This window comes from Eupeodes corollae, chromosome 1 (assembly GCF_945859685.1).
Source record: "Eupeodes corollae chromosome 1, idEupCoro1.1, whole genome shotgun sequence".
NCBI lineage: Eukaryota > Metazoa > Arthropoda > Insecta > Diptera > Syrphidae > Eupeodes > Eupeodes corollae.
The window spans coordinates 245,350,485-245,378,072 of record NC_079147.1 but is presented as its reverse complement, the minus strand read 5'-3'; the positions used below and the strand labels follow the sequence as shown (position 1 = coordinate 245,378,072).

The window sequence follows — 27,588 nt, the reverse complement described above, 5'->3', positions numbered from 1 at the left end:
ACTTTATTTATATGTATTTTCTATTTAATATTTAGTGCATTACACTAACAATTATTACGGATTCTTTTTGCTTTTCTTTTAGTTAATTTATTAAATAAAATTAGTGTTTTTTTTTTAAATGTTTCTGTATATGTTTCCAATATTTATTTTTATATATACAAGTTATAGTTAAAAACTAAAAAAAAAACAATATTCTATATAATATAATCTAATTTTATATTATTTAAAAATTATTTTGATTTAAATGGATTAAAAACTAAATCTAAATCATAAGGCGCGCATGCGGTGTTTGTTTTTATTTTGAATTAAATGTGAGCTAAGTGTTAATGCAATATTTATATAAATAAATTGTTTTTTTTTTGTTTTATTATTTTTTGTTTAAACAAAATTTAAATTAAATACATAAGCTTTTCAAAAAACAAAAAAATTGATTGATTCATAATAACAAAAAAATGTATATTTCATTCTTAAAAACATCACAATTTTCTAAGTGGTTAATAACTCCTTCTTTTATTTTTTATTGTGTTTTAATTTAAATTGAAAATATTTGTTTAATTGTTTTTAAATAAAATATTAAATGAATTTTACAATACAAAAAAAAAATATATTGAAAATAAAGAAAGGGCGTCATGTCGTCCTAGATCTTTCGAATATTTACAACAAATTTGTTTGATGTGTATTTCCTGCACTTTTTTCTTTTCACCGGGAGGCTTCGTTAGTGCTTGCGCTGGACACAACCTCCTCTGAGGAGGGAGCAACCGAAATATTTGTGCTGCTACTTACCACCGCGGGGGGGCTTATAGTGCCTCCCGTGGTCGAAGTAACCCCGGTAGCATCACCTGAAGGGGAGATCTTTGATGTGGCCGTTACATCGGAGGGCTTTGGGGAAGTCTGCTCATTGCTGGCAGATGGAGGTGACAATTGTGTGATGCCCTCCATAACGGTACTGTTAGGGGATGGCTTGTTAGTATTACCTGAAGAGGGATTCACACCAGTCGAAGCCTGATCATCGGGACTGCGTCGAGCGTCTTCCGGTGACGAGTTGACAATGGTGGTTGTGGTAGGAGTGGCTGAAACTGGTGTTGGCGGTTTTTGCTTAATGGCGTCATCTATTGGCGAGCTCTTCATGTTTTCATTATCTTTATTGGGGGTGCCGCCTCTGCCACTAGTCGGAGCTACGTTAACAGAAGTAGCTTCCTTGCTAGACTCGGATGCATCGCTGACCATTGTAGCGGTTGTTGTTGTGGCGGTACCATTCAACTCGTGTGAAGGTGGTGTACGGTTGTTCGCGGGAGTTCCAACACTGCTGCCGCCACCGATACTGGAGGCGTGGTTGGAATTTGAGCCCGTGAGATCGAGGGTAGTTGGCTCATTGGCTGACACTACTGCCGATAAAGGACCAAGTCCGGATTGTGGCTTCTCTAGCGGATGTCGGGGACTGTTCGATGCACGGCCGCCATTTTGATTGTGCGTACTCGGTGGCATGGGCTGTTGCTGGCCAGCCGATGAAGTTGGTGTGGGTAACTTCATGCCGCCCGAGGAGGAAGTATGGTGATTCATAGCAGCCATGGACATCGAAAGCGATGAAGACTGCTGATGGGCAGCAGATGGCGCTAGAGAGTTGACCGAATGCATGGCGGCATGATGTCCTGGGTGATGGGCATAGTACATACTGTTCGGAATGCTTGTTGGCGGCTGGGCATTTATGCTGTGCGAAGAGTGAGACTGCATTGCAGACGCCGAGGATGTGATAATTGTGGCTTCGGAGTGTTTTCCGGCGGAGCTCTGAGTAAGATTCAGACTGCCGTGGGGCGAACTGTTGGTAGACACGTGCGAGTGCGGTGTCGAATGCGGTGGCAGCTGGTGAGCAGCTGTGATCGGTGGATGATGGGGCGACATGTGAGGATGGGATAAGTTCAACCCGTGATGGGAGAGTCCCAGAGCTGCTGCGGAGAAACTAGGATGTGTTAAACCAGCACCTGGATGACCTAGGGCAAGTCCTGAACTCTGCAAGTGGTGTTGCATATTCGGTCCGTGTGGTAAGTTTGGAACGCCAGGCAAAGAAAGACCCAAGTTCAGACCCATTGCGGCATGTGGGCTCTGACGTTGGTTGCTGGAATGGTAGGGCGACATAGAGGGCAGGCCATGCATGCCACCCTGTTGCGGACGCAGACTCAGGCCGATGTGGGGCAACATCGGGCCAAGGATATTTCTGTTCAGCGACGAATAAAGAGGATTGTTGTAGTGATGTGAGGCAGATATCAGGCGCTCTCGTTCTCTGGCTTCACGCTCCTTTTCACGCATCTCACGTTCACGTGCCTCCTTCTCTTTTTGCTCCTTCTCACGTTCTCGCTGCTCCTTTTCGCGTTGTTCACGTTCTCGCTGTTCCTTCTCACGTTGTTCCCGCTCTCTCTGTTCGCGGAGCTCACGTTCTTTTTCCCTCAGCAGTTCACGCTCACGTTCCTCTTCCCGGGCTATGCGGGCTCTGTGCTCCTCCTCCATTTTCATACGCTCATGGAGGACAGGAACACTGATGAACGGATACAGATGGGACGAGTACGGTGATGGCAATGGGGCGTACAATGAATGGTGAGGATGAGAATAGTGTACACCGCTTCGAAGCAATTGATGACGTTGCTCCAACAAGAACTGCTCGGAGTATTGTAGACTGGCCGGATTGAAAATGGCACCCGGTGGCATTCCGGGCAGCCCTGCGAATGGAGAATATGCATCTAAGGGGAACGGCCCAGCGGGATGCATGAGGCGTTCATCCGATCGATATGGTTGAAAGCCGCTGCGGGCCAACAATTCCGGTTGCAGACCAACCGATTGACCCGAATTCAGGCGAGCTATTTTCTCTGCTGGCTGAGGCGATGGCGCTGACCGCTTTTTCGCCACAGATCTTTCATCCTGACTGCTTCCCAGACGACTGTCCACCACAAGTCGGGAATCATTTGTTGAAGGCACACGCGATGTGGATGAATTTTGAACGGCAGAAGATGACGACGTCCCATCACGTTGATTACCACCACCACCGCCTCCACCGCCTTGTGTGCCACCACGATCCCGAACAACAACATCTTCTTCTTCCTTGATGTCAGCCTGCTTGGCTAGATTTCGCAGAGCCGAGGCAAACGGCTGATTAAGACCTCCCGGAACTCCGCACACTTGTTGTGACTGTTGCTGTTGTTGGCCTTGCATTGAAGGTGACTGAGCTCCAATGTGATTACTTGCCCCATGATTACTGAGACCATGGCCGGAATTCTGTTGCACTTGGGGAGGTGCTCCCGAAGGTGATTGCAAATGATGCGGCGATGGTATGAGCGGAGCTGGACTCGTTGCGGGACGCTTCTGACCGGCTTTTGGTGGTACTGTAAGTAAAAAAATAAGAATACATTAGCATTTTGATGTAAAATTGTTCTCAGGAAGATAATAAAAGTAATGAAAAACAGTCGAAAGTTCAGAGGACATTTTGAGTTAAAGAACATGTTTCAACGACCGAAGTCCGAACACGATGAACAAACGAAGGATATTGTTTCACAAAAACTTTTATCTTTTAAATCTACATTTTCTGTTGTCTTGGTTTTATGTATAAGGACGACAAAAGAGGACTTATGAGGATTAAAAGAGTAACATGTAGTATGTATTTCATTTCAATACATCTTTTCAGTGCTTCCGTAGATAACAAATATGTAAAGGACATCAAACAGAGGAGTGATCAAAGGTGACTATAGCACCACACCATGTCCACCAAACTGATGCCAATATATAAATGAATTGAGGTTCCAAAGTGTCAAGCTGAAGTTATCGTTATACTTGCGACGATATCCCGAAAGGTTCACCATAGCTCCTTAAACGTATATGTACTACAGTATGGATGTTGATGGCTGGGATTTAGCTGACTGACCATTGAATAAATTTGTATACAACGATATTTCAAAACTTCCATACACAGGGTGGCTGAAGAGTTTCTTCTCCTAATTTGAAAAAATCACAAGTCTTCTTGTTTTCAGTTTTTTTTTCCTTGTTTAAGGTTCTTATAAAATAAAGACCTTTTTCTATTTGGACTTTCCAAGAAGAAGATATTAGAAAGTGCCCGTTCCTATGAGCATGAAGCTGATGCTCATTTGAGGGACATCATTCTCCAAATTTAACCCAACAAAATCTCTACAAACCATAGTTTCTGATTTAAAATTAATTATTTATAAACAAATGAATCACTTTTGACTCACCCTGTATACTTAGGTTCTACATAAAAAGACCGTTTGGGACTTGCTGGTCTATTGGAAAATTCAATATACTCATTTTTGTCAGGATGTATACATTTAGGTGTATATATTGGCAAAGGATTTCAATCAAGAACATTTTTACAGATGTGAAACAAGAAGAATGAAGTATTTCAAACTAAATTTGAATTTCAATCAAAGTTTCTTTGTGATGCTACGAAATATACACATATACAGTTAAAATACATAGATACTTCAATGAAATACACTTAACACATACATGGACGAGTTTTTCTAATAAAAAAAAAAACATAAATAAACTTCGAAATATCGTCAATGGAAAACAAATTGATTTAGTTTCAAATAAGATTTTAGTTGGTTTGTGTTTTTTTGTTTTGACAGCTGTCAAAGCAAAATATATTCAATTATACAAATGGTAAGCAACCTATAAATTTCATTTGAGTACGTTTTCAAATTTATAAAGAGACAGTTTTCAGAAAAATTAAGACAAACTTTCTGGTATCCATTTTCAATAAAATTCAAAAATAATAATAATAAAACTTAAAAAAAAAGGAAATATTTGTTTTTTAATTGAAAATTATGAGGAAAAATTCAGAACTTTTGTCGAAAATATCAAAAAAAAATATATAAATTTAAGAATATTATAAAACTCTCGCTAGTTTTGTTCAAAAGCAATTCAGCAATAATAATGAAAGACCTTCGTAGAACCCCAGGTTTCAGGGTTATTCACAATCAATCTTTTTAATGTTAACACGTTATCCTGCTTTTCATCTGAATTTACTTCAATGATTCAAAATGATTGTTGTTGGTGGCTCAAATAAAAAGAAAATAGATATTAAAAGGTCTTGAGTTCCAAGTTAAGTTTGTTTGGTTTGATTTATTTAATTCATTAAACAAACAAACGTTAGAACTTAAGACTAATATTACATTTATTCTTAGATTTATAGATTTACAATGCTTTAAGCAATTTGCAAAAAAAGCTAAACTGAAGTATTGAATAAATTTACTTTAAATGTTTAACTTTTAAATCATCGCTTACGGAATATACCAAAAAGTTATACTTGTTGTAAACTGAAATCAATTGGTTGAGGGGACTGTTTTTACCATAGTTCGATCTGCTTGATGTAGGACGTAAAGGAAAATGTCTTCTAATACTTGAACGGTTATAAATAAAGTTTAACTTTTCCAAAATTGATGTTGATATGACTGACCTATTGATTAATTTTATAATAAAGCACAGCTGAATGATAATAAAGCACATCTGTACTCTCTATGCTTAGAAAGCGATAGAAGATTTATGGGCGTGAGCCTATGATTGCACGGTGGAAGTTCGAGCCTATTGAACAATGGGAAGACGCGGAGGCAGAAGCTCATGAATCTTCTTTGTATTTCTTCTATTCTGTTTATATGGCCTGAATAAAAGGGGGCCCATATTATGCAGCCATATTCCAATATTGGAAGTTTAAGAATGTAAGAGTCGCGAAAATCATGTAAAAACCGTTTTATAAATCTGAGTGTCTTATTTGCTTGTTTAATAATATAGTCCTAATGATTTGTAAAAGTTAATTTTGAGTCAAGAATAATGCCTAGGTCAGAGAAAGCAGAGAGTTTAGTCAAATAAAAAGAGTCTGATTGATAATTGAAAGTCAAAACATTTTGTTTGATTTACATTTGTCTATGTTAAGTAAAAGCTTATTTATGAAACACCATTCGCGAAAACGCTTTAGATCATCTTGTAGGAGTAAACAGCCGTCAGGTAAGTCAATACGTTTAAACATTTTAATGTCATCAGTGTAAATTAAAACAGATGAGTGTTTTAAGATAAGTCGTTATCGTACAAAATAAACAGTAAAGTTCCTAAGTGGCTACCTTGTGGTACGCCAGAGTTGGTATAAAAATATGATGACCCCTCATTCCTACAAACTCGCGGTATGATCTATTATAAAAGTACATCGAAACCCAATTAACAAATTTATCGTTAAAGCCTTGGGTTTTAAGTTTGAAAGTTAAAGTTTTATGGCACAAGTTAACAAAGGCCTTACGAAGTCTGTAAAGACACAGTCAATTTGTTTCCGTTTTTCAAACGAATCTAATGGTAAAAGCCATCTAAAGCTAGTAATATAGTTATCATTTATATTAACGGGTTATCCTTTTTGCGGTTTCAAAAGTAAAAGGCTGAAAATCAACATCTGTTGTTAGACCATTTTGGATTGAAAATGGATCACTTAAATATTATTAAACGCAGACAAATTGTTTAAATCTACTACAAAAATTGTGATTCTGCCAGAGGAGATTATGGTTTACATAATCGTCCAATTATGCAAGAAATTTCCAAAATTGTGAAGCAATTTTAATAGACTGGATTGGTTACAGATACTGTAAGGCCTGTGCATTATCGTTTCCCCATTGAAAATATCGCTGTTCTCAGGAATTAGGACTGTTTTACGGCACACTATAGCGTATTTTGCATTAAGATCTACACCTACATCCATTTAAGTTCAGATCACACAACAACTGAAACCAGCTGACCATTTAAAACGACGTAGATACGTCAAATGGGTGCTTTGACAACAGGCGATGGACGGTGATTTTTCAAAAAAAAAATTTCTTTAGCGGCGAAGCACATTTTTCACTCGGTGGGATTGTTAATAAAGACAAATGTTGTATTTGGGGTTCTGAGAATCCTCAAGTAATTGAAGAGAGGCCATTACATCCAAAAAAAGTCACTGTTTGGTGACTTGGCCTTACTTCCAACATTTAGATTGATTTAGATCATCTTATTATAGCTCTTTCCAAGCCTTGATGGAGTTTATAATACGAACAATTTTAGAATCATATGCATAGATTAGCTCGTAGAACTATTTAACAAAAAAGGTTTAACACAAATAATTAATAAATAAAATAAACAGCAATGGACCACGGTGACTCCCATGAGGTACTTCAGAATTTACTTTAAATTGGAATGAAGTGTCACTGTTTGTTGTAAAGAAACCGACGTTAAGTCCAAAATAACTTAATTTGTCAAGAAGAATTTCATGAATTAACTTGTCAGATGCCTTACTAAAGTATGTTAAGATGCAATGGGCTTGAGATTATTTTTCGAATGCATCTAAACAAAAAGTAGAAAATTATAATAAATAAGTAATTGTAGATGTCACAGACAAGGGACTCAAATGATTTAGGGATAACAAACAATTCGTAACTAAATTTTGGAACCTCTTGGTTAGACTTGCAACTCCAATCACTTCAAATCGAAGACTTTTCCCTCTTAGAACGGTTTGTGAAAGCCTCATAGCCACAGGAAGGGCTCAAACAAAAGGCAGACAATACAAAAAAGAACCCTGGTTTGACGAAGAATGTCTAAAAGCTCATAAAACATCATTTGTGTGGTTGAGGATCTTCCGTAATTCCACCCAAGGATTATTTAAGGGTTTTTATATAGAGGCCAATAAGAATTCTAAAGTGCTTTGTAAGACTAAAAAAAAAGGTAATACGCTGAAAAGCAAGCAGGCCGATTAGCATCTTGTAAAAGCTCCGCTGATTTTTGGAAACTGGCTAGGGAGCTGAATGGAAAACATTTTTATATCTCCACAAAACTGTCTTCAAATGTAATGCTTTCCCATTTCAAGGATCTTTTAAATCCTGTAATAATGCCGACAAAGTGGCAATTCGAAGCATCTGGATTCGTAGTCGACTTTCTGGACTGTGCATTTACATTTAGCGAGTTGGAAGAAACGCTGAAGACGCTTAAAGATGGAAAAGCAGATGGATTGAATGGTATTCCAGTGGAATTTTTTAAATATGGGACTGTCGGCTTATAAAACTTTTCAATACAGTTTTGGAGGAAGAATTGACGCCAGATGAATTTCGAGATGCTATTATATTTCCAATCCACAAAAAACTATAATTTTTTGATGCAGCTAACTACAGAGGGATATCCTTTTTAAATGCATCTTACAAGATATTAACAGCCTCTTGTTAGTTGGATTGAGACCGGAAACTTGCTGAGGGAGTTTCAGACTGGATTTAGACCAGGATATTCAGCAATAGATAATGTTTTTATATTCAGGATCTTGGCACAGAATTTCTTGTAACAAAGGAAAATGCTGTATGTATTTTTTATCGATTTTAAAGCAAGCAGCTTTGGATACAACCGATAGAGGTGCACTATTCTATTACCTGTTTAGTCTTGGGATATCATTGGGATATCAAGTTTGGTAGCGTTCTTGAGCACGTATATAGAGGAACAAGGGCGGCTGTATGGAGAGGTGAAGAACTCTCAGACTGATTTGAAACCTCATCGGGAGTAAGACAAGTTTGTACATTAAGCCCTACCTTGTTTGCATTATTCATTGATGACCTTTTAGACTACCTGCCAGGTGCAGTGGATTTCGCTGGGATGCGGATTAAGGCTGATGCGTCTACTTCCTTGTACAGAACAACTTACAGCTGATTAAATCATAACCTTGCAGAGAACAACTATTTTAAGGATTCCAATAGTGTGCGTGTGATTTCTATGATGGTCAGACTACGTAGTGAACTAATAGTTTTAAATTACATGCCACACAGACCTGACTCACCCCTAGAGTGTAATATGTACAACCTCTCAGAAAGAGGGGATACTATCAACTTCTTGAGAAAATAACTCATTCTTAAATAAATCAGATTTAATGTATTAAGAAAAGACTTTTTATCGTAAGATCAAGTGATAAGTTTATTGAATGAAATGAAAGTTGTCAATCATCACAAATTTTGCAAAACTGTGCTTGGATATAGAAGTGCTATAATGAACGAACATTTTTGATTGTGTTTCTGTTCACTGTTTTTAAATTCTTTGTAATCTATCATGAACTGTTTATAGTTAAACAATTATAAATACCTTTTTTAACATTTAAAAGTAATTGTATTGAGAGCTTATTACATTCATTGTGTTTTGTTGTCAATCTGACAGACGGCAATTGCCATGCTATAATGATTTTTGTAAACATTTTTGGTGTGTAATCTAAATTTTAATTTAATTCAATAAAAGCTGTATCTATCTATCTATCTACTGGCGTCAGGTATATGAATACTTCCAAAGATCTGAGAAGTTAGAGCATTTCAGAGAGCCTCCTTGAAAAGAAGAAACAATGAATAGAAAAAATAAGACTCACATTTTTTCATCATAGATATTGGTAGTCAATTAGGACCAGGCCTAAAACATTTAGTTTTTCACGTTTAATGAAAGATGACAGTATTTTTTGTGTTATGAGAAATAGGAAAAGACGTATTTGAAGAAGAAAAATCGTCAAATCCAGTCTTAAAATAATCTACAAGCATATTACAAATTGACTCTTGAAGGTAGCTTAAAGGCTTTACATTTGCTACTTGTGTCAATTGTAATTTGATAAATTAATTTAACTCTTTACACTTTAACTCCCTTATGTTTGTTTTTGAAGAAAATGTTCGATTTTACAATCAAAGGATCTAAGAAACTATTGCGACTTGTTAAATTTTTATTATAAACCAATGAAATACTCGTACAAACGTAAGCCTCTATAAACTCTTTAACAAACAATTATGAATAAAATGGTACACTTGGGCGTATATGTACTTTTTTTTTATGGTTTTTATTGAGCGATTTTTGACGTACCATTTATGGGAAAATACGAATTTCACACATAAGAATCTCTAAATCTTCAAACACGGTATTCAAAGAAGTTTATCTTTTTACTACAGGGTCCGGCAAAAGAACCTCCCGTATTTTTAGACGTTTATATTTTAAGCTATTTATAGATAAATGGTATTCCGGGTATAGATAGATTGAGGTCTACGTGCCGTTTTTAATAATCATAAAGGCATGGCACGGTGAACATCGCGTATTTGTCGTAGAGGAATATATCCGTAATGGTGGTTCTGTGATTACTGCTCAGTGAGCATTTCGTATTCGATTTCACCTTGGACTACATGATCCTGTTCCGGATAGCAAAACAATTCAAGTCTGGTTATCAAACTTAAAAACAACGGGTTTTAGGCTAGTGAGGTCTGGCCGATCTTTAACCGCAACAACGCCGGATAATGTGGCACGTGTAAGTGCGTCTATCCAGCAATCTCCGAGGCATTCAGCACTTAAACATGCAGCTGCCCTTGGATTGTCTGATAGGAGTGTAAGACGAATTTTGCACACATATCTTCATATGCATCCCTACAAAATGATGATCGCACAAGAATTAAGTGAGAGAGAGCTGTTTGTGAAGACATTCTTCAAAACATTCCCGTTGGTGCTGTTTTAATTTCGTCTGAAGAGGCCCATTTCCATTTATCAGATACTGTAAATAAACAAAATTTCCGAAACTGGGCAACAGAAAACTCTCAAGAAATTCATCAACGACCACTTCGCAGAGCTTATGTGACAGTTTGGTGTGCTGTTGCTGAATTTGGTGTGTTAGGTCCGTATTTTTTCGAAGAAAATGGGCAAAAAGTCACAGTTAATAAAAGTAATTATAAAAGTACATCGAAACCCAATTAACAAATTTATCGTTAAAGCCTTGGGTTTTAAGTTTGAAAGTTAAAGTTTTATGGCACAAGTTAACAAAGGCCTTACGAAGTCTGTAAAGACACAGTCAATTTGTTTCCGTTTTTCAAACGAATCTAATGGTAAAAGCCATCTAAAGCTAGTAATATAGTTATCATTTATATTAACGGGTTATCCTTTTTGCGGTTTCAAAAGTAAAAGGCTGAAAATCAACATCTGTTGTTAGACCATTTTGGATTGAAAATGGATCACTTAAATATTATTAAACGCAGACAAATTGTTTAAATCTACTACAAAAATTGTGATTCTGCCAGAGGAGATTATGGTTTACATAATCGTCCAATTATGCAAGAAATTTCCAAAATTGTGAAGCAATTTTAATAGACTGGATTGGTTACAGATACTGTAAGGCCTGTGCATTATCGTTTCCCCATTGAAAATATCGCTGTTCTCAGGAATTAGGACTGTTTTACGGCACACTATAGCGTATTTTGCATTAAGATCTACACCTACATCCATTTAAGTTCAGATCACACAACAACTGAAACCAGCTGACCATTTAAAACGACGTAGATACGTCAAATGGGTGCTTTGACAACAGGCGATGGACGGTGATTTTTCAAAAAAAAAATTTCTTTAGCGGCGAAGCACATTTTTCACTCGGTGGGATTGTTAATAAAGACAAATGTTGTATTTGGGGTTCTGAGAATCCTCAAGTAATTGAAGAGAGGCCATTACATCCAAAAAAAGTCACTGTTTGGTGACTTGGCCTTACTTCCAACATTTAGATTGATTTAGATCATCTTATTATAGCTCTTTCCAAGCCTTGATGGAGTTTATAATACGAACAATTTTAGAATCATATGCATAGATTAGCTCGTAGAACTATTTAACAAAAAAGGTTTAACACAAATAATTAATAAATAAAATAAACAGCAATGGACCACGGTGACTCCCATGAGGTACTTCAGAATTTACTTTAAATTGGAATGAAGTGTCACTGTTTGTTGTAAAGAAACCGACGTTAAGTCCAAAATAACTTAATTTGTCAAGAAGAATTTCATGAATTAACTTGTCAGATGCCTTACTAAAGTATGTTAAGATGCAATGGGCTTGAGATTATTTTTCGAATGCATCTAAACAAAAAGTAGAAAATTATAATAAATAAGTAATTGTAGATGTCACAGACAAGGGACTCAAATGATTTAGGGATAACAAACAATTCGTAACTAAATTTTGGAACCTCTTGGTTAGACTTGCAACTCCAATCACTTCAAATCGAAGACTTTTCCCTCTTAGAACGGTTTGTGAAAGCCTCATAGCCACAGGAAGGGCTCAAACAAAAGGCAGACAATACAAAAAAGAACCCTGGTTTGACGAAGAATGTCTAAAAGCTCATAAAACATCATTTGTGTGGTTGAGGATCTTCCGTAATTCCACCCAAGGATTATTTAAGGGTTTTTATATAGAGGCCAATAAGAATTCTAAAGTGCTTTGTAAGACTAAAAAAAAAGGTAATACGCTGAAAAGCAAGCAGGCCGATTAGCATCTTGTAAAAGCTCCGCTGATTTTTGGAAACTGGCTAGGGAGCTGAATGGAAAACATTTTTATATCTCCACAAAACTGTCTTCAAATGTAATGCTTTCCCATTTCAAGGATCTTTTAAATCCTGTAATAATGCCGACAAAGTGGCAATTCGAAGCATCTGGATTCGTAGTCGACTTTCTGGACTGTGCATTTACATTTAGCGAGTTGGAAGAAACGCTGAAGACGCTTAAAGATGGAAAAGCAGATGGATTGAATGGTATTCCAGTGGAATTTTTTAAATATGGGACTGTCGGCTTATAAAACTTTTCAATACAGTTTTGGAGGAAGAATTGACGCCAGATGAATTTCGAGATGCTATTATATTTCCAATCCACAAAAAACTATAATTTTTTGATGCAGCTAACTACAGAGGGATATCCTTTTTAAATGCATCTTACAAGATATTAACAGCCTCTTGTTAGTTGGATTGAGACCGGAAACTTGCTGAGGGAGTTTCAGACTGGATTTAGACCAGGATATTCAGCAATAGATAATGTTTTTATATTCAGGATCTTGGCACAGAATTTCTTGTAACAAAGGAAAATGCTGTATGTATTTTTTATCGATTTTAAAGCAAGCAGCTTTGGATACAACCGATAGAGGTGCACTATTCTATTACCTGTTTAGTCTTGGGATATCATTGGGATATCAAGTTTGGTAGCGTTCTTGAGCACGTATATAGAGGAACAAGGGCGGCTGTATGGAGAGGTGAAGAACTCTCAGACTGATTTGAAACCTCATCGGGAGTAAGACAAGTTTGTACATTAAGCCCTACCTTGTTTGCATTATTCATTGATGACCTTTTAGACTACCTGCCAGGTGCAGTGGATTTCGCTGGGATGCGGATTAAGGCTGATGCGTCTACTTCCTTGTACAGAACAACTTACAGCTGATTAAATCATAACCTTGCAGAGAACAACTATTTTAAGGATTCCAATAGTGTGCGTGTGATTTCTATGATGGTCAGACTACGTAGTGAACTAATAGTTTTAAATTACATGCCACACAGACCTGACTCACCCCTAGAGTGTAATATGTACAACCTCTCAGAAAGAGGGGATACTATCAACTTCTTGAGAAAATAACTCATTCTTAAATAAATCAGATTTAATGTATTAAGAAAAGACTTTTTATCGTAAGATCAAGTGATAAGTTTATTGAATGAAATGAAAGTTGTCAATCATCACAAATTTTGCAAAACTGTGCTTGGATATAGAAGTGCTATAATGAACGAACATTTTTGATTGTGTTTCTGTTCACTGTTTTTAAATTCTTTGTAATCTATCATGAACTGTTTATAGTTAAACAATTATAAATACCTTTTTTAACATTTAAAAGTAATTGTATTGAGAGCTTATTACATTCATTGTGTTTTGTTGTCAATCTGACAGACGGCAATTGCCATGCTATAATGATTTTTGTAAACATTTTTGGTGTGTAATCTAAATTTTAATTTAATTCAATAAAAGCTGTATCTATCTATCTATCTACTGGCGTCAGGTATATGAATACTTCCAAAGATCTGAGAAGTTAGAGCATTTCAGAGAGCCTCCTTGAAAAGAAGAAACAATGAATAGAAAAAATAAGACTCACATTTTTTCATCATAGATATTGGTAGTCAATTAGGACCAGGCCTAAAACATTTAGTTTTTCACGTTTAATGAAAGATGACAGTATTTTTTGTGTTATGAGAAATAGGAAAAGACGTATTTGAAGAAGAAAAATCGTCAAATCCAGTCTTAAAATAATCTACAAGCATATTACAAATTGACTCTTGAAGGTAGCTTAAAGGCTTTACATTTGCTACTTGTGTCAATTGTAATTTGATAAATTAATTTAACTCTTTACACTTTAACTCCCTTATGTTTGTTTTTGAAGAAAATGTTCGATTTTACAATCAAAGGATCTAAGAAACTATTGCGACTTGTTAAATTTTTATTATAAACCAATGAAATACTCGTACAAACGTAAGCCTCTATAAACTCTTTAACAAACAATTATGAATAAAATGGTACACTTGGGCGTATATGTACTTTTTTTTTATGGTTTTTATTGAGCGATTTTTGACGTACCATTTATGGGAAAATACGAATTTCACACATAAGAATCTCTAAATCTTCAAACACGGTATTCAAAGAAGTTTATCTTTTTACTACAGGGTCCGGCAAAAGAACCTCCCGTATTTTTAGACGTTTATATTTTAAGCTATTTATAGATAAATGGTATTCCGGGTATAGATAGATTGAGGTCTACGTGCCGTTTTTAATAATCATAAAGGCATGGCACGGTGAACATCGCGTATTTGTCGTAGAGGAATATATCCGTAATGGTGGTTCTGTGATTACTGCTCAGTGAGCATTTCGTATTCGATTTCACCTTGGACTACATGATCCTGTTCCGGATAGCAAAACAATTCAAGTCTGGTTATCAAACTTAAAAACAACGGGTTTTAGGCTAGTGAGGTCTGGCCGATCTTTAACCGCAACAACGCCGGATAATGTGGCACGTGTAAGTGCGTCTATCCAGCAATCTCCGAGGCATTCAGCACTTAAACATGCAGCTGCCCTTGGATTGTCTGATAGGAGTGTAAGACGAATTTTGCACACATATCTTCATATGCATCCCTACAAAATGATGATCGCACAAGAATTAAGTGAGAGAGAGCTGTTTGTGAAGACATTCTTCAAAACATTCCCGTTGGTGCTGTTTTAATTTCGTCTGAAGAGGCCCATTTCCATTTATCAGATACTGTAAATAAACAAAATTTCCGAAACTGGGCAACAGAAAACTCTCAAGAAATTCATCAACGACCACTTCGCAGAGCTTATGTGACAGTTTGGTGTGCTGTTGCTGAATTTGGTGTGTTAGGTCCGTATTTTTTCGAAGAAAATGGGCAAAAAGTCACAGTTAATACGAATCGCTATTGTCACATGATTAAGATCTTCTTCCAACTAAACTTAAATCAGTTTACTAGGAATCACAAAGAAGTCTGGTTCCACCAAGATGAAGCCACAGCATGATTCCAGAGATGATTCCAGGGCATCTTCTTTCTTTACGAGGAGACATTACCTGGCCACCAAGGTCCTCCGATTTATCACCTTGTGATTTTTTTCTTTGGGGACATTTGAAGGCCCAAGCCTACACTCATCACCCAACATCTTTGGAAGCACTTAGGCCTCTTTCACACGAGACGGTTTCGTCCGTACGGTTAAAATCCGTACGGTTTTTAACCGTGAGCCATTAATAGTAAACTAATAAAATTAACTAAAGCTTTCACACTTGACGGAAACGGGTTTTTCCGTACGGACGATTTAAAAACGACTGAAATATATGGCGACCGTGCCATCGCCGTCTATCGGTAACGTACGTGACTACGCGAACGCATTCACAGAAGACGATATTTATTCGTCTGCCGTCCGTTTTTGTGGTCAATTGTACTAAAGCATTTTAATAATATATTTTATTAAACGTGGACGAAAAATACGTTATGTGTGAAAACAAAGTCCGTACGGATTTTAACAGTACGGACGAAACCGTCTCGTGTGAAAGAGGTCTTAAGGAGGCAATCACTCAGGAAGTGGCAGCCATTACACAACAAATGACTCGACGAGCAATGGAAAACTTCCGGGAAAGGCTTCGTAAATGTAATAGTAATTAAGAACAATATTTAACGGATATCATGTTTAAAACTTAGTAATTATTTTATTAAATGCAAAATGGCATAGTATTTAATTTTAAAAATTCAATACAATTTTTCTGACGGTGAGATCATTCCACAAATATTGACCTGTAAAATCACTGTTTTTTTCAAAAATGTATTTTATCAAAAGAAAAATCCAATTAAATCCAAGTGTCTTTAAAGTTTAAACCAAACTTTAGGGAAGGCACTTCATCTTTTTCCCCATAGAAAAGAGTAGTTTTTTTACAATTCTTCACAGAAAATGTATCTAGTACTAAAAGTTCAAATTAAAACACTTTTCCCTCCATATTGATTTAGTTTCAAGCTCTTAGTGAATTTGAGCTTCCATTTAAATACAGTGTTAGTCTTCTTTTTATGAGAAGAAATGAAGAATTTGTTTCAAATAAACATTTTTCCAACAAAAAAAGGGAATTTGAACACAAAATTGTTGCAAACGAATCTCAATTGAAGTTAATGCGCAGCCCTTGCTTTTTACCTAACCAAATGTTTTTCTTTAAACGTTTCTACTGTAAATACTTTTGTATGTATTGTGTGTATTTTTTTTTAAACAACAACAACAATTTCAGTTTTTTTTTTATTTTCTTTGAATTTTCATCAAAACTACAAAATAGATAAAGAATAAAAAAAAAAAAACAAAAAAATAAAACCTCTTTTCTATCCTATCGATCCTTCTCTCGAAAAAGTAAATAAAATCTGCATTTTGCTATTACATGGCGCAAAGTCCCAGAAGTATAGAAATAGGAAACAACTAGAGAAATGCAAACATATAGGTGATGTAAGGGTAAGGGTAGGGTAGGTTAGGGTAGGGTAGGATAGGGGCATCAGAGTTCTCCCACCTTCATCTCTGCCCAGCCTCCTTCCTGCTACTTCCTGTTCCGTTCCGTTCTGATCCGAACCCACAACCCGGCCATCAACGAAATTCTCTGACCCACTATAGGGTTGGAAGTTGGAGGGTAGAAAGTAGAGTTATACAAACCCAGTGTTAGCTGATGGTTGTTAGAGAGTAGAGTATATTCCTCCTCAGCAAATATCATTTATTTGAAAATACCACTTGTAGTACCGGTGTTAGTCGAACTACAACTCTATAACTGTATAAATCAGCCTTCTGTACAAAGAATATGCATAAGAGCAAGTGAGACAACAATGCAAAATGTATGCAGATCTATGTATGTACAGTTTAAAAACAGACAAGTGGCGTAAACACAAAAGACTTTGGCAAAACGGGACACTAGAACAACACAGTTATGCAGCAATCGTAGTAGCAGAAAGCATTGAGTTTCTAAAATTCTCTATCCAGCCAGCTAGAGAGCGTTCACAGTTGGTGAAGTTTTTCAGCAAACAAAACCCAGTCAGACACGTATAACTATAGTAGAGGGCGCCACATACAATAGTATAGTGGAGTGGGGTGAGAAGACTTATAGAAGGAAGTAGAGAGGAGGAAGAAGAAGAGGAGGAAAAGGAATGAGGCGAGAGGGCTTATCCTTTATCCTTAACTTTGCATATTTGAGTGGAATCTATAGAGAGAGAGATAGAGAGAGGGGAACGAAAAAGGATACAACTGTGTTTTTGTACAATTCTGTGTATACACATCATGCAGAGGGCGCTGCCTATTCGTTTACAGAAATAACTGTAGGTTGTCCACCATCATCGTCATCATCATCATCGATGAATGTTTCGAAGGATATTTTTTTTTTCTTTTCTGTATTCTGTTTCTTGTTCTTCTTTTGCATATACATATGTACGAGAAACGAGAATGATGGAGATTGGATGGATGGATGGATGGATGGATGGATGAGTGAGTGCACTCCTGGCTCCATCTGAATTGTGGCACCAGTATCAAAAGAAAGATGGAGGGAAGTCGGGTTTTTAATTTTTCAAAAACAGTGACGAGGACCAGAGTAGAGAAGAGTAAGTAAGTCGGTTGAAAGATTTTTGTGATGATCCTGGATCGAATGTATATGATATATGTACTTATGCATATATGTACAGTACTTTTGTGAGTACCTATGCTGGCTGGGGTGATAGTGATAGTGGGTTGGTATATATTTGTATATGTTCCGTTTACATTCGATTTTTGGCCGATATGTTCCTTATTATTACCAACGAAGGTACCTATAAGAGTTATGTGGGGTAGGTTCTATAAAGCATAGCTAGGATGCGTGTACAAGGACAACAATTTTTAGATTACCAACTCAAGCATCATGCTTGGTGCAGTAGTTATGTATGTACTCTCTCCATCCCAGCACCAACTATTGGATTATTTTTCGCCTCAAAAAAGGATACGCTGATGCTGGATGTTGGATACTGGGGCGGGTATGTTATATTGGTTTTTCGAGTCGAGTTCTAATATGATAGCAATATATGCTAGATGCGTTCCTTGTTCCATGTAGAGTATAGGATATGCTATATGGGTTAAACGCATGCTAGATGATATAATAACCATCCATCTCTATTGCTCTATGGCCTCTTTCTCCACTAGGTATCCAATAGACTATATATGTGTATGTAGGTAAAGTGTAAGGGAATATTTCGCAGCAGAAGCCGTAAGCCACAGGACGTCAGATTTCATCCAAACTATGTTCCATGGTGGGTCCTGTTAGAAGGTACTGATGCTGGTGCTGGTTCTGATGGTGATGCTGATGGTGGCGATATAGGGATGATAGTTGGTTGCCACTTGAACCTCGTTATTACATTTGCCAATATACACACACATCTACACACACAGATGCATAGGCAACGCATACACTAAAAATCGGCAAAGAGGTAAATATAGATTCATCTTTTTTTCTTCTTTGTTTTCGATGCTGTTGTTGTTTTTCGTTCTTCTTGCTTGCTTGCGTGTTTGTTTGCTTTGCTTTGCTTTTAGCTTGCTTTAATTTTTGGTCCTTCGAGCCGGAAAGTGTTGCACCTCGAATTCGAGAGTGGAGCCTATTTTTGGCTATTTCTCGGGTGGTTCTCGCACACATGAATGCATAAAATTGATGTTTTATAAGTTCCAAATGTGAATATTGGTGCTTGTTGGTTAAAGTAGGGGATATAGGAAATGGGTAGGTACCTGTTATTAAATTAGAAATCCAGGAATTACAAAGGCTGTAGGTGCATTCAAGTGGAAAATACCCGTAAGTAAATTTGGAAATTCTAGCTCGAAAATATACAATACCCAGAGTTTCTCAATAAAAGGGTGTGGTTATTTCAAAAAGCCTATTGTTTTCAAGAAACAAAAATAAAAATTAAGTTTCAATAAGAGTGAAAGAGAGAATAGAGAAGGAAAAGTATAAAGAAAAAGAGAGGATGCGAAGATGGAAAAAGATAGAATGACGAGAAATAAGAAAATTAGGAAAAATCCAAAAACTAAAAGATTATCACGTACCCCCTGTTCTGTTCTGTTCTGTTGTTGTATGAAGGAAGGATATACAGGATACCCTATTGTGAAATGGTTAACTGCAACCCAGTGAACCAAAAAGAATCGTATATAGTACGCTTCAAAAGCTTAAAAACCCAGCTTATACTTCTTCTTATGTATGTATGTAAAATTTTCATATGATTCAAATAAAGAAGAACACCGAGAGGATGATGATCATATAAAGAAAGCAAAAAATTAATTAAAATTCAGGACAAAATAGTTCAAAGTCTTATTCGTTTGCTCCTCGATGTTGTTGTTGTTCGATATACCCACCTACCTACATACCAACAACCCTGTACAGTCTACAGTACAGTGTTCGCTATCGGGATATTTGGTTACGAGTCAAATTCGTAGCATAGCGTTTCATATGTAGGTAGGTACGAAGGATACAGAGCATAGCGCATTGTGCGCATTCCGAATGTGTGTGGAGTAAACAGGACTCCCATGGTCCCAGGCAGCAAATAAGGAGTACAAAAAAACTCAGAAAGAAAGACCAAAAAAAAAAAAAAAGAAACCCATCAACAGACAACCCGCTGTTGCTGAAGCCGATGCTGCTTTAGTCCTGTGGGTTATCATATCCTTGCGTATCTATCTATCTATCTATACCTATGTGCCTACCTTTAGTTAAGGAATGCAATTTTCAGTGTTTTTTTGTTTCACTGTGTATTCACCTGCTCCTGCTGCCTTCTCCTAGTTTGTAATGCTGTTAGCTTTTATTACCCCAGAAGCACAACCCCAACAAGAGTGTTAAGATTTTTTGTTTTGTTAAACCCCCCTACCTATAGATCCTACATAAACCACCACCCTAGTACCCATGGGTGTATATACATAAATCCAAAAGAAAAAAACAGGAGCAGGAGCCGAAAGATATGGTATTTCAAGTGAACTGAAAAAATACAAAAATACGGGCATTCCAAGCACACATTGATGTTTGCAATGTGAAAAATTTCCAGATACAATGCGAGGAATTTTATTTTTCATTTCATTTCATTTCCATTTTAGCCTGAGTTTGCGTTGCGTGTTTTTTTTGTTGTTTATAGTATTATTTTTGTATTATTATTATTATTATTTTGTTGTTGTTGTTTTAATATCAACCTTTCACTTCATACCAATTAAGAACTCATCGATGTGAAATTATTTGTGAAAGTTATTTCGATGGAATTTTCATAGGACTGACAAACGCATATTTGGGATGTTGATATTATATTCGTAGAATGTAGATATAGTATCTTGATATAGGATTGAGAAAAAGGTTATGTTGGGATTTTGAAAAATTCGAAATATTAACTTGGATTGTTGCAGTGAATGACGTAGCTAATTAGTCGTAAATAGATTAATATTTAATTAAAAAAAGGATACAAATATTATAAAAAGGTCAGTTTACACTAAGGTCATATAAGAATTTTGTTTAATTTGAAAAAGGGTCGAAGTTATATAAATTAATTAATTTAGTAAGAATATATATTCTACTGTTTAATCATCCCAATGCACTTGACAGACACCACTAAGACAACATGGCTGCCATATGCCATCAACATCAAATGAACATATTTGACAGACTCCAACAAAACAATATGGCTGCAATATATTGTGAACAACGGTTAAAATTATCAACTTAACAGATTTGACAAATGCCACTAAAGCAAAGGTTGTAAAACGTTCATTCCAACTGATTTGAAAAAACACCACTGAAACAATATGGCTGCCATAAGCTGTCAATGTCAAATAAAGTTATCAATCTAACAGAATCCAATAATGGCTGCCGTTGCTTGTCAACAACGAATACAATTATCAACTTGTTCCACTGATTTGTGTTCCAGTTTCACACAATTCCAATGACAGATGTCTGTCAGTAAAATTTTGTCGGTGGCTTTCAATCAATTTTTTTTTTTCAATGACAAAAATTTTGAATGAAAGCTATACACAACCTGACAAAAAATTCCAATGTTTATTTTGAATGACGAAAACCAAAGATAGCTATAATTGGCGCCTTAACAGATTTTACAGATGCCACTAAAGCAACATGGCTAACATGTCAATGTCATGACTGTCAAAATAAACAGAACATTTTTGATATCTGTCTAAATAGCAAAAGATATCAGATTTAGTGCCATTTGGCTTCTCAACTGAAATTATCGGGTCTGTATTAAGCTGTCAATTTTCATTTGACGTATATATGGATTTATGAACATGTTTTTGTCATTTGACCTTAGCATAGCTAATGACCAGACCTCTATTAGTTTCTAGTAAGAAAAAGTAGACAAAATACTAATAAGAACGAGTAAAATTTACCCATAAATGCAAGTGGGTTGAATTTTCAGACCTGTGTACAGTCAAAAACCGGTTGTTAAGTTTTTCCAACGTTAAAAGACGAAGCGCTCGAACCAAAAACTTAACAGTATTGAAAATCGAATGACAAAGTTTCAGTTGTTAATTTACAAATAAAAAGTGAGCTAAACACTATCGAATATTTTAAATTGTAGGTTTGCTTTGGGCTTCAAAATATCAATTTAACAGAATTTTGCAATGAAATGATTGATCATTTTTACAGTAAACATTTAAAAATATATATGAAAGTACTTGGGTAGTCCAACTTTTCTTACACATTTTTTTGTTGAACTTCTAGTTGATCCCACTGGTATTTGACACCTATCAAACTCAGCTGTCACTTGCAATGTCATAATATTAGTTAGATGTTATTGTGATCATCATAATGGGTCGCCTACATAAGGAATTGGTTACTGTTATAATTGTTAACAAGTTTGAAAGAGAAGCGTTACTGGTGTCATAAGGTCTGTGAATATTTAGTCGAATATATTTTGTCACTACAAGTGCAAATGTTGCTGATAATCCGAATTTATCGATATAACGGCGGAGTTCGCAGTAATTAAAAATGACGGCCGGCCATTGAAATTTTGACGTGGACAATATGATAAGTTTGGTTGTGTGATTTTACGCTTTGGCAACGTTAATTTCCCACTAAGATAATGCAATTTGACATTTGCCACCATTTTTCTGTAAATCTATGGAAAAGACATATAAAGGGTGAGTTTTTAGGTATTATCTTTTTGGCAACACTGGTTAAAACAGCTGGCACACGTTTCGTGTTTTGTTTCACTGTCAAATATCTTCAGTTTTGTTTAAAATTTGACCATGAATCGTCTTACAAACGAACAACGCTTGCAAATTATTGAATTTTATTATCAAAATGCGTGCTCTGTTTACAAAGTTCATCGCGCGCTTTTTCCCGAAAAATTGTGTTCAGCGACGAAGCTCATTTTTGGCTCAATGTGTACGTAAATAAGCAGAATTGTCGATTTTCAAGTGAATATCAACCAGAAGCATTGCAAGAGCTACCAATGCATCCATAAAAAGTCACAGTTTGGTGCAGTTTATGGGCTGGTGGCATCATTGGACCGTAATTCTTCAAATATGATGCGAATGGTAACGTAACTGTGAATGGTGAGCGTTACCGTGAAATGATATCCAACTTTTTTTTCCCAAAATGCAAGGGCTTGGCTTACATGACATGTGGTTTCAACAAGACGGTTGAAGACGGTTCACTTTCGGGACTGGTCAATTAGCCGCCTTAATCGTGCGATTTAACTCGTTTAGACTATTGGGGCGTTGTTAAAGCTCATGTCTATACAGACATGTGATGTATTGGAAGACAAAATTGAAGCGTTTATTCGTAAGATACCGCAGTCAAGTCAACATTTGCATGAAATAATCTTCAAACATTAAATTATATGGACCGTACTATCAATTCAAATAAATATTTCATGGATTTTTCTGAATTGTATGTTTTTGTTTTTTTTTGAAAAACTTTTCTATAGATTTTAAAAACTTTACCCAAGCTTAAGCGGATGTACCACTCGAAAAGTCTAAATAATTGGTCATAATTACCTAAAAAAAATGGCTTTACATCAATCTTTCTTTTTTAAACTAAGATATTAAAATTAAAATGCTACTGAAAGTACATGCTTGATAAATTAGAAAGTTCAAAACCCGTAACTGGTACAAGTATGACGTACGAAGAAGTTCAAGTAGCATAGAATTATAGCGATACTTGTACTTAACTATTTAGTACATAGGTCTGGCTAGCCATAAGTAAAAATATATTGCTGTTAAATGGTACAATTTGCTATAGTGCCTAGTAACGTCATTTGTAAAATTAGTAGAAAGGCCCATTTGGGGGAATTCATCAGCAAATTTAGTGGCAATGCTTATTTTGCTAAGGGTATTTGTAATATGGTCCCGAAAAGTTAATGTCTTGTCTAAATATGCACCAAGATATTTGACAGAATCAACCCACGGGATATCACAGTTATTTATCTTTAGCTGATAAGGTGGCAAGGCACAGGCTTTTCTACTCCTAGTGAAAAAGATTGCCTGTGTTTTTTCAGCATTTAGACTTACTTTCCATGTTATCAAGTAATCATGAATTTTATTTAGAGGATGTTGCAAATCATTTTCAATTTCATGCCCAATTTTACTTGAACTGTAAAATGATGGTATCATCAGCAAACATTGCTATTTCACAATTCCATATTTCTGGGAATTCTGCAACATGCGTAATGTAAAAAAGTGGACCTAATACTGATCCTTAAGGCACCTCCGATATTATATTTTTAACGGGAGAGTGTTTTCTATTTAAGTTAACTTGAAATTGCCTGTTTCCAAGAAAGCTTTGTATTAGTTTTATTATTTATAAAGGACTACCGAAAAATTTTAGTTTATGACCATCATGCAATATGCTATCAAAAGCCTTTTCAATATCCAGAAGGACAAGATCCGTTGATTCTTTTGCTTTCATTTTGCCTTTTACATGTTTGCAAATTCTAAGAACTTGATGTGTCTAAGAACTTGATGACCTTGCCTGAATCCAAACTGTTGGTTTGGCACAACATTGAAAGGCTGAAGAAAATCAAGAAGTTTAATTTTAATTAGTCGATAACTATTAGGTATGTTTGATGGTTTTCCTGCCTTGAGGATGGGTATGATTTTCGCAGTTTTCCATTGGCTTGGAAAGTATTTTATCTTTAGACAAGCTTTAAAAATAAAACATATACCAGATACAACAGTTATTGGTAGTTCCTTAAAGTAGGAATTTTTCAGACCATCTACTCCTGGTGCTTTATTTTTTCGAACACCATGTATTAATCCTTGAATATCATCGTTTGTGACAAAAACATCTACTGGCAAAGGTTCATCTTTACTGTTAATAAAGTTCATTGACGCACTTATTAGACCGTTAACTGAGCTGGTTTCATTTACTAACGGATTGTTAAATTTTTTTCAAACAATCCCGCAAAAATATCAGCCTTTTCTTCACAGGTTATCAATGTTCTAAGTGAGGAATAAATTTGTTTTTTTTTATTCAAGTATCTTGGCTACTTTCCAAAACGGTTTGGAAATAGGTTCAAGCGATTTAAGTTTATCACTCCAGTTTTTGTTTCTGAGCTTTGAAATTTCAAAAGCTAACTGTTCATTTCATTGAAGTCATATACCTGTTCATATCTTTGCCACTGGCTTCTTAATCTATTTCTTTGCTTGATTAAATTCAAAATATAATGTGGAACAATAGTTGTCCTTTTCTAAATCTGGTAAAAGCACAAGTCTCCCATAATGACTGAAGATTTTAAAGTCCCTCATAAGATTGGAAGTATCTCAAGGACAGAAAAGTACCTAGTATTAAACTCTTAGCCTTCGACATGATAGTCTTATAAGCTAACCATTTCGTCCCGAACTTCTAATTTATTTCTATCCTGCTATAACATTATTCATAGGATTCAAATAAATCTGGTCTTACCCTCAAAAAAGGAGTTACAATTAAACCAACCTAAAATACCTGTATACTTATCTAACCAAACAATCTGGATACTGTTAAATATCATTAAAAATAATTTAAATAAACGATTGAATAACAAATTACATAGGATATTAAATGAATTCCTTAGTAGACACCTATGTTAAAATACTGTATCATCAGTATAACAACCACTTAACCTATTAGTTAAATATTCCAATTCAATTTTGTCTCTATTATAAAACAACAACTAACAACTTTCAAATTTAAATTGAAACCAACCCCCGAAAAATTACCAAAAACACCACATAAACTACATGTCCATAGATATAAGATAAACAAAATAATAACAATTCATTACACGATTAAATATAGATATAGAGAGTCCTTTTAATCAATAAAATCAAAAGCCACATAAGTATAAGGTATGTGTATAAAATATTTGTATATTAAGTTAGAAAGGTATAAAATACATAACATACCTTATAATTTATATCCATAAAGCCAATTTCAGTCTATTTACCATATTATACCAAAAGACTAGACAAAATAGACATTCCCCCTTGAAAATTGGTAGAACTTAACCAAACCAAACCCAAAAAAAGGACACACTCCTTCACATATGCTACCTTAAACAATATATCTAATATTTCTCGGTTCCTAATGCATATTTCATTAGCAATTGAAAAAATGTCAATGGTCAAATGTATAATATTTCAACCCCGATTAATTTTATACTTAACCTCTCCTCAACCGCAACTATACAAGTTTCTTCTCTCTATAATATTTAATTTCTCTCCCTTTTCATCGAACTTCCTCTGTTCGTCCTTCCTTAATTCAAATAACTACTACACTACCTTACCTACTCAACTACATCCCTTAGGCACTATAGGGATGATATCTAGGCAAATATTTCCCATTTATTCTCACAAACACATTGAGGTAAATATGGCTATAGGAGTATATGTTATAAAGGACATCCATAATATTATAGGGAACACCAAACGAAACTTAATTCACAAGCATAACGACCACATAATAATTATTTATAATTTGTCATTAGTGATGTTTTCTGTCGTCCTGGAATAGAAGCTAGAAGCTAGAGCTAGAGACAGGCAGTTAGGCTACATGGGAAACCAACAGAACCCACAGGACGAGATAGAACGGGGATATAATATATGGACGAGTATAGAGAGAAAGCGAGATTCTCTTCCGATATATCCCTTGTCCTTTAAGTCGCACGTTTTAATTTAGATTCCATGACCATCGAATACATACATATGCAGTGTAAACATTTTAAACCCCAGTGCATATATAAATGTTATATTACCTAAATACCTAGAGATATAATATAGAATATAGGTGTATATAGACGAGCGGACTAACTATCCATATTTATTGTTTTCCGTAAACCTACCTACAGGATACTGGAGAGACTGTGTTCCCTGTGGTGACACACAAATATCCAGCTCTTAGTTACAGGTTACCAAATTTGACTATGTCCTGTTTGTGCCACAATGTTAATTTAACTAGAACAGGGTGTTTTGAATTTGGAGCAAATAACAGTCACTATATGTCTCCTCGAGTAAAAAATAAATTTCCTGTCAAAATCGAGAGATTTCCGACTCACACAAATGTGAATGTCAAAATATTAGTTTATTTTGCATTCAATAAAATGTCGATAAAACACTTGTCGTAATTCCCTAAGAATGCCGACATTTTGTATAATTTGTTAAAGTAAAAATATGAAGTTAAGATCTAAATTCGATTCTCTTTATGACATTTGTAAGACACAAATAATAGTAATCTGTCAATAAAGCAAACGCTGAGGGCGGCACTGGCACATTAAATGTTTATGCTACATTTTTAAAACCAGTGCTGTCGAAGCCAAGACCAAATTGTTGATTATCCTGTGATTTGTTTCTATCAATTTCATCAAAAAGTCAACAATATACATATTTCCAAAGCCTTGAGACATCCACAGGAAATCAATTTGAAATTTAAAACTGGCGATAAATGAGCCATTCAATTTTACAAATTTCTCTAGTAGATTGTCCGATTGCCCAATCACATGATGCGATTTCTTTCGATGCTGCAGGGCGTCCTTTTTTTATGACGTTATAACTTCGTTTCTAAACTCTTTGTTGAAGTGTCAAATATCAACGATTTGTAAAAATTTACAACTCAGACCTACTCGTAGGATATAAGTTAAAAGTGATAAACTGTCAACTATGAATAGCTTGTTTACAAACGAGCATTTTTTATGCTTGCAGAAAAAACTTAATAGAAAAGAAATTCGACATCTAAACGGAACTATAGATTTTCATG

General features: G+C 35.6%; 1 protein-coding gene across 2 annotated transcripts in view; it reads right to left on the bottom strand.

Moving 5' to 3' along the window:
• The window catches only part of LOC129953707 (uncharacterized), a 515,388-nt gene that overhangs the window by 4,254 nt on the left and 483,546 nt on the right, over positions 1-27,588 (bottom strand). Inside the window, exon 12 of one of the 2 annotated variants that reach the window (XM_056067080.1) lies at positions 975-3,371. In XM_056067080.1, the coding sequence (XP_055923055.1) occupies positions 975-3,371 (2,397 nt within the window). Of the gene's footprint in view, positions 1-49; positions 3,372-27,588 lie in introns of those variants that run through there. The other variant, XM_056067079.1, reaches the window with a different exon arrangement.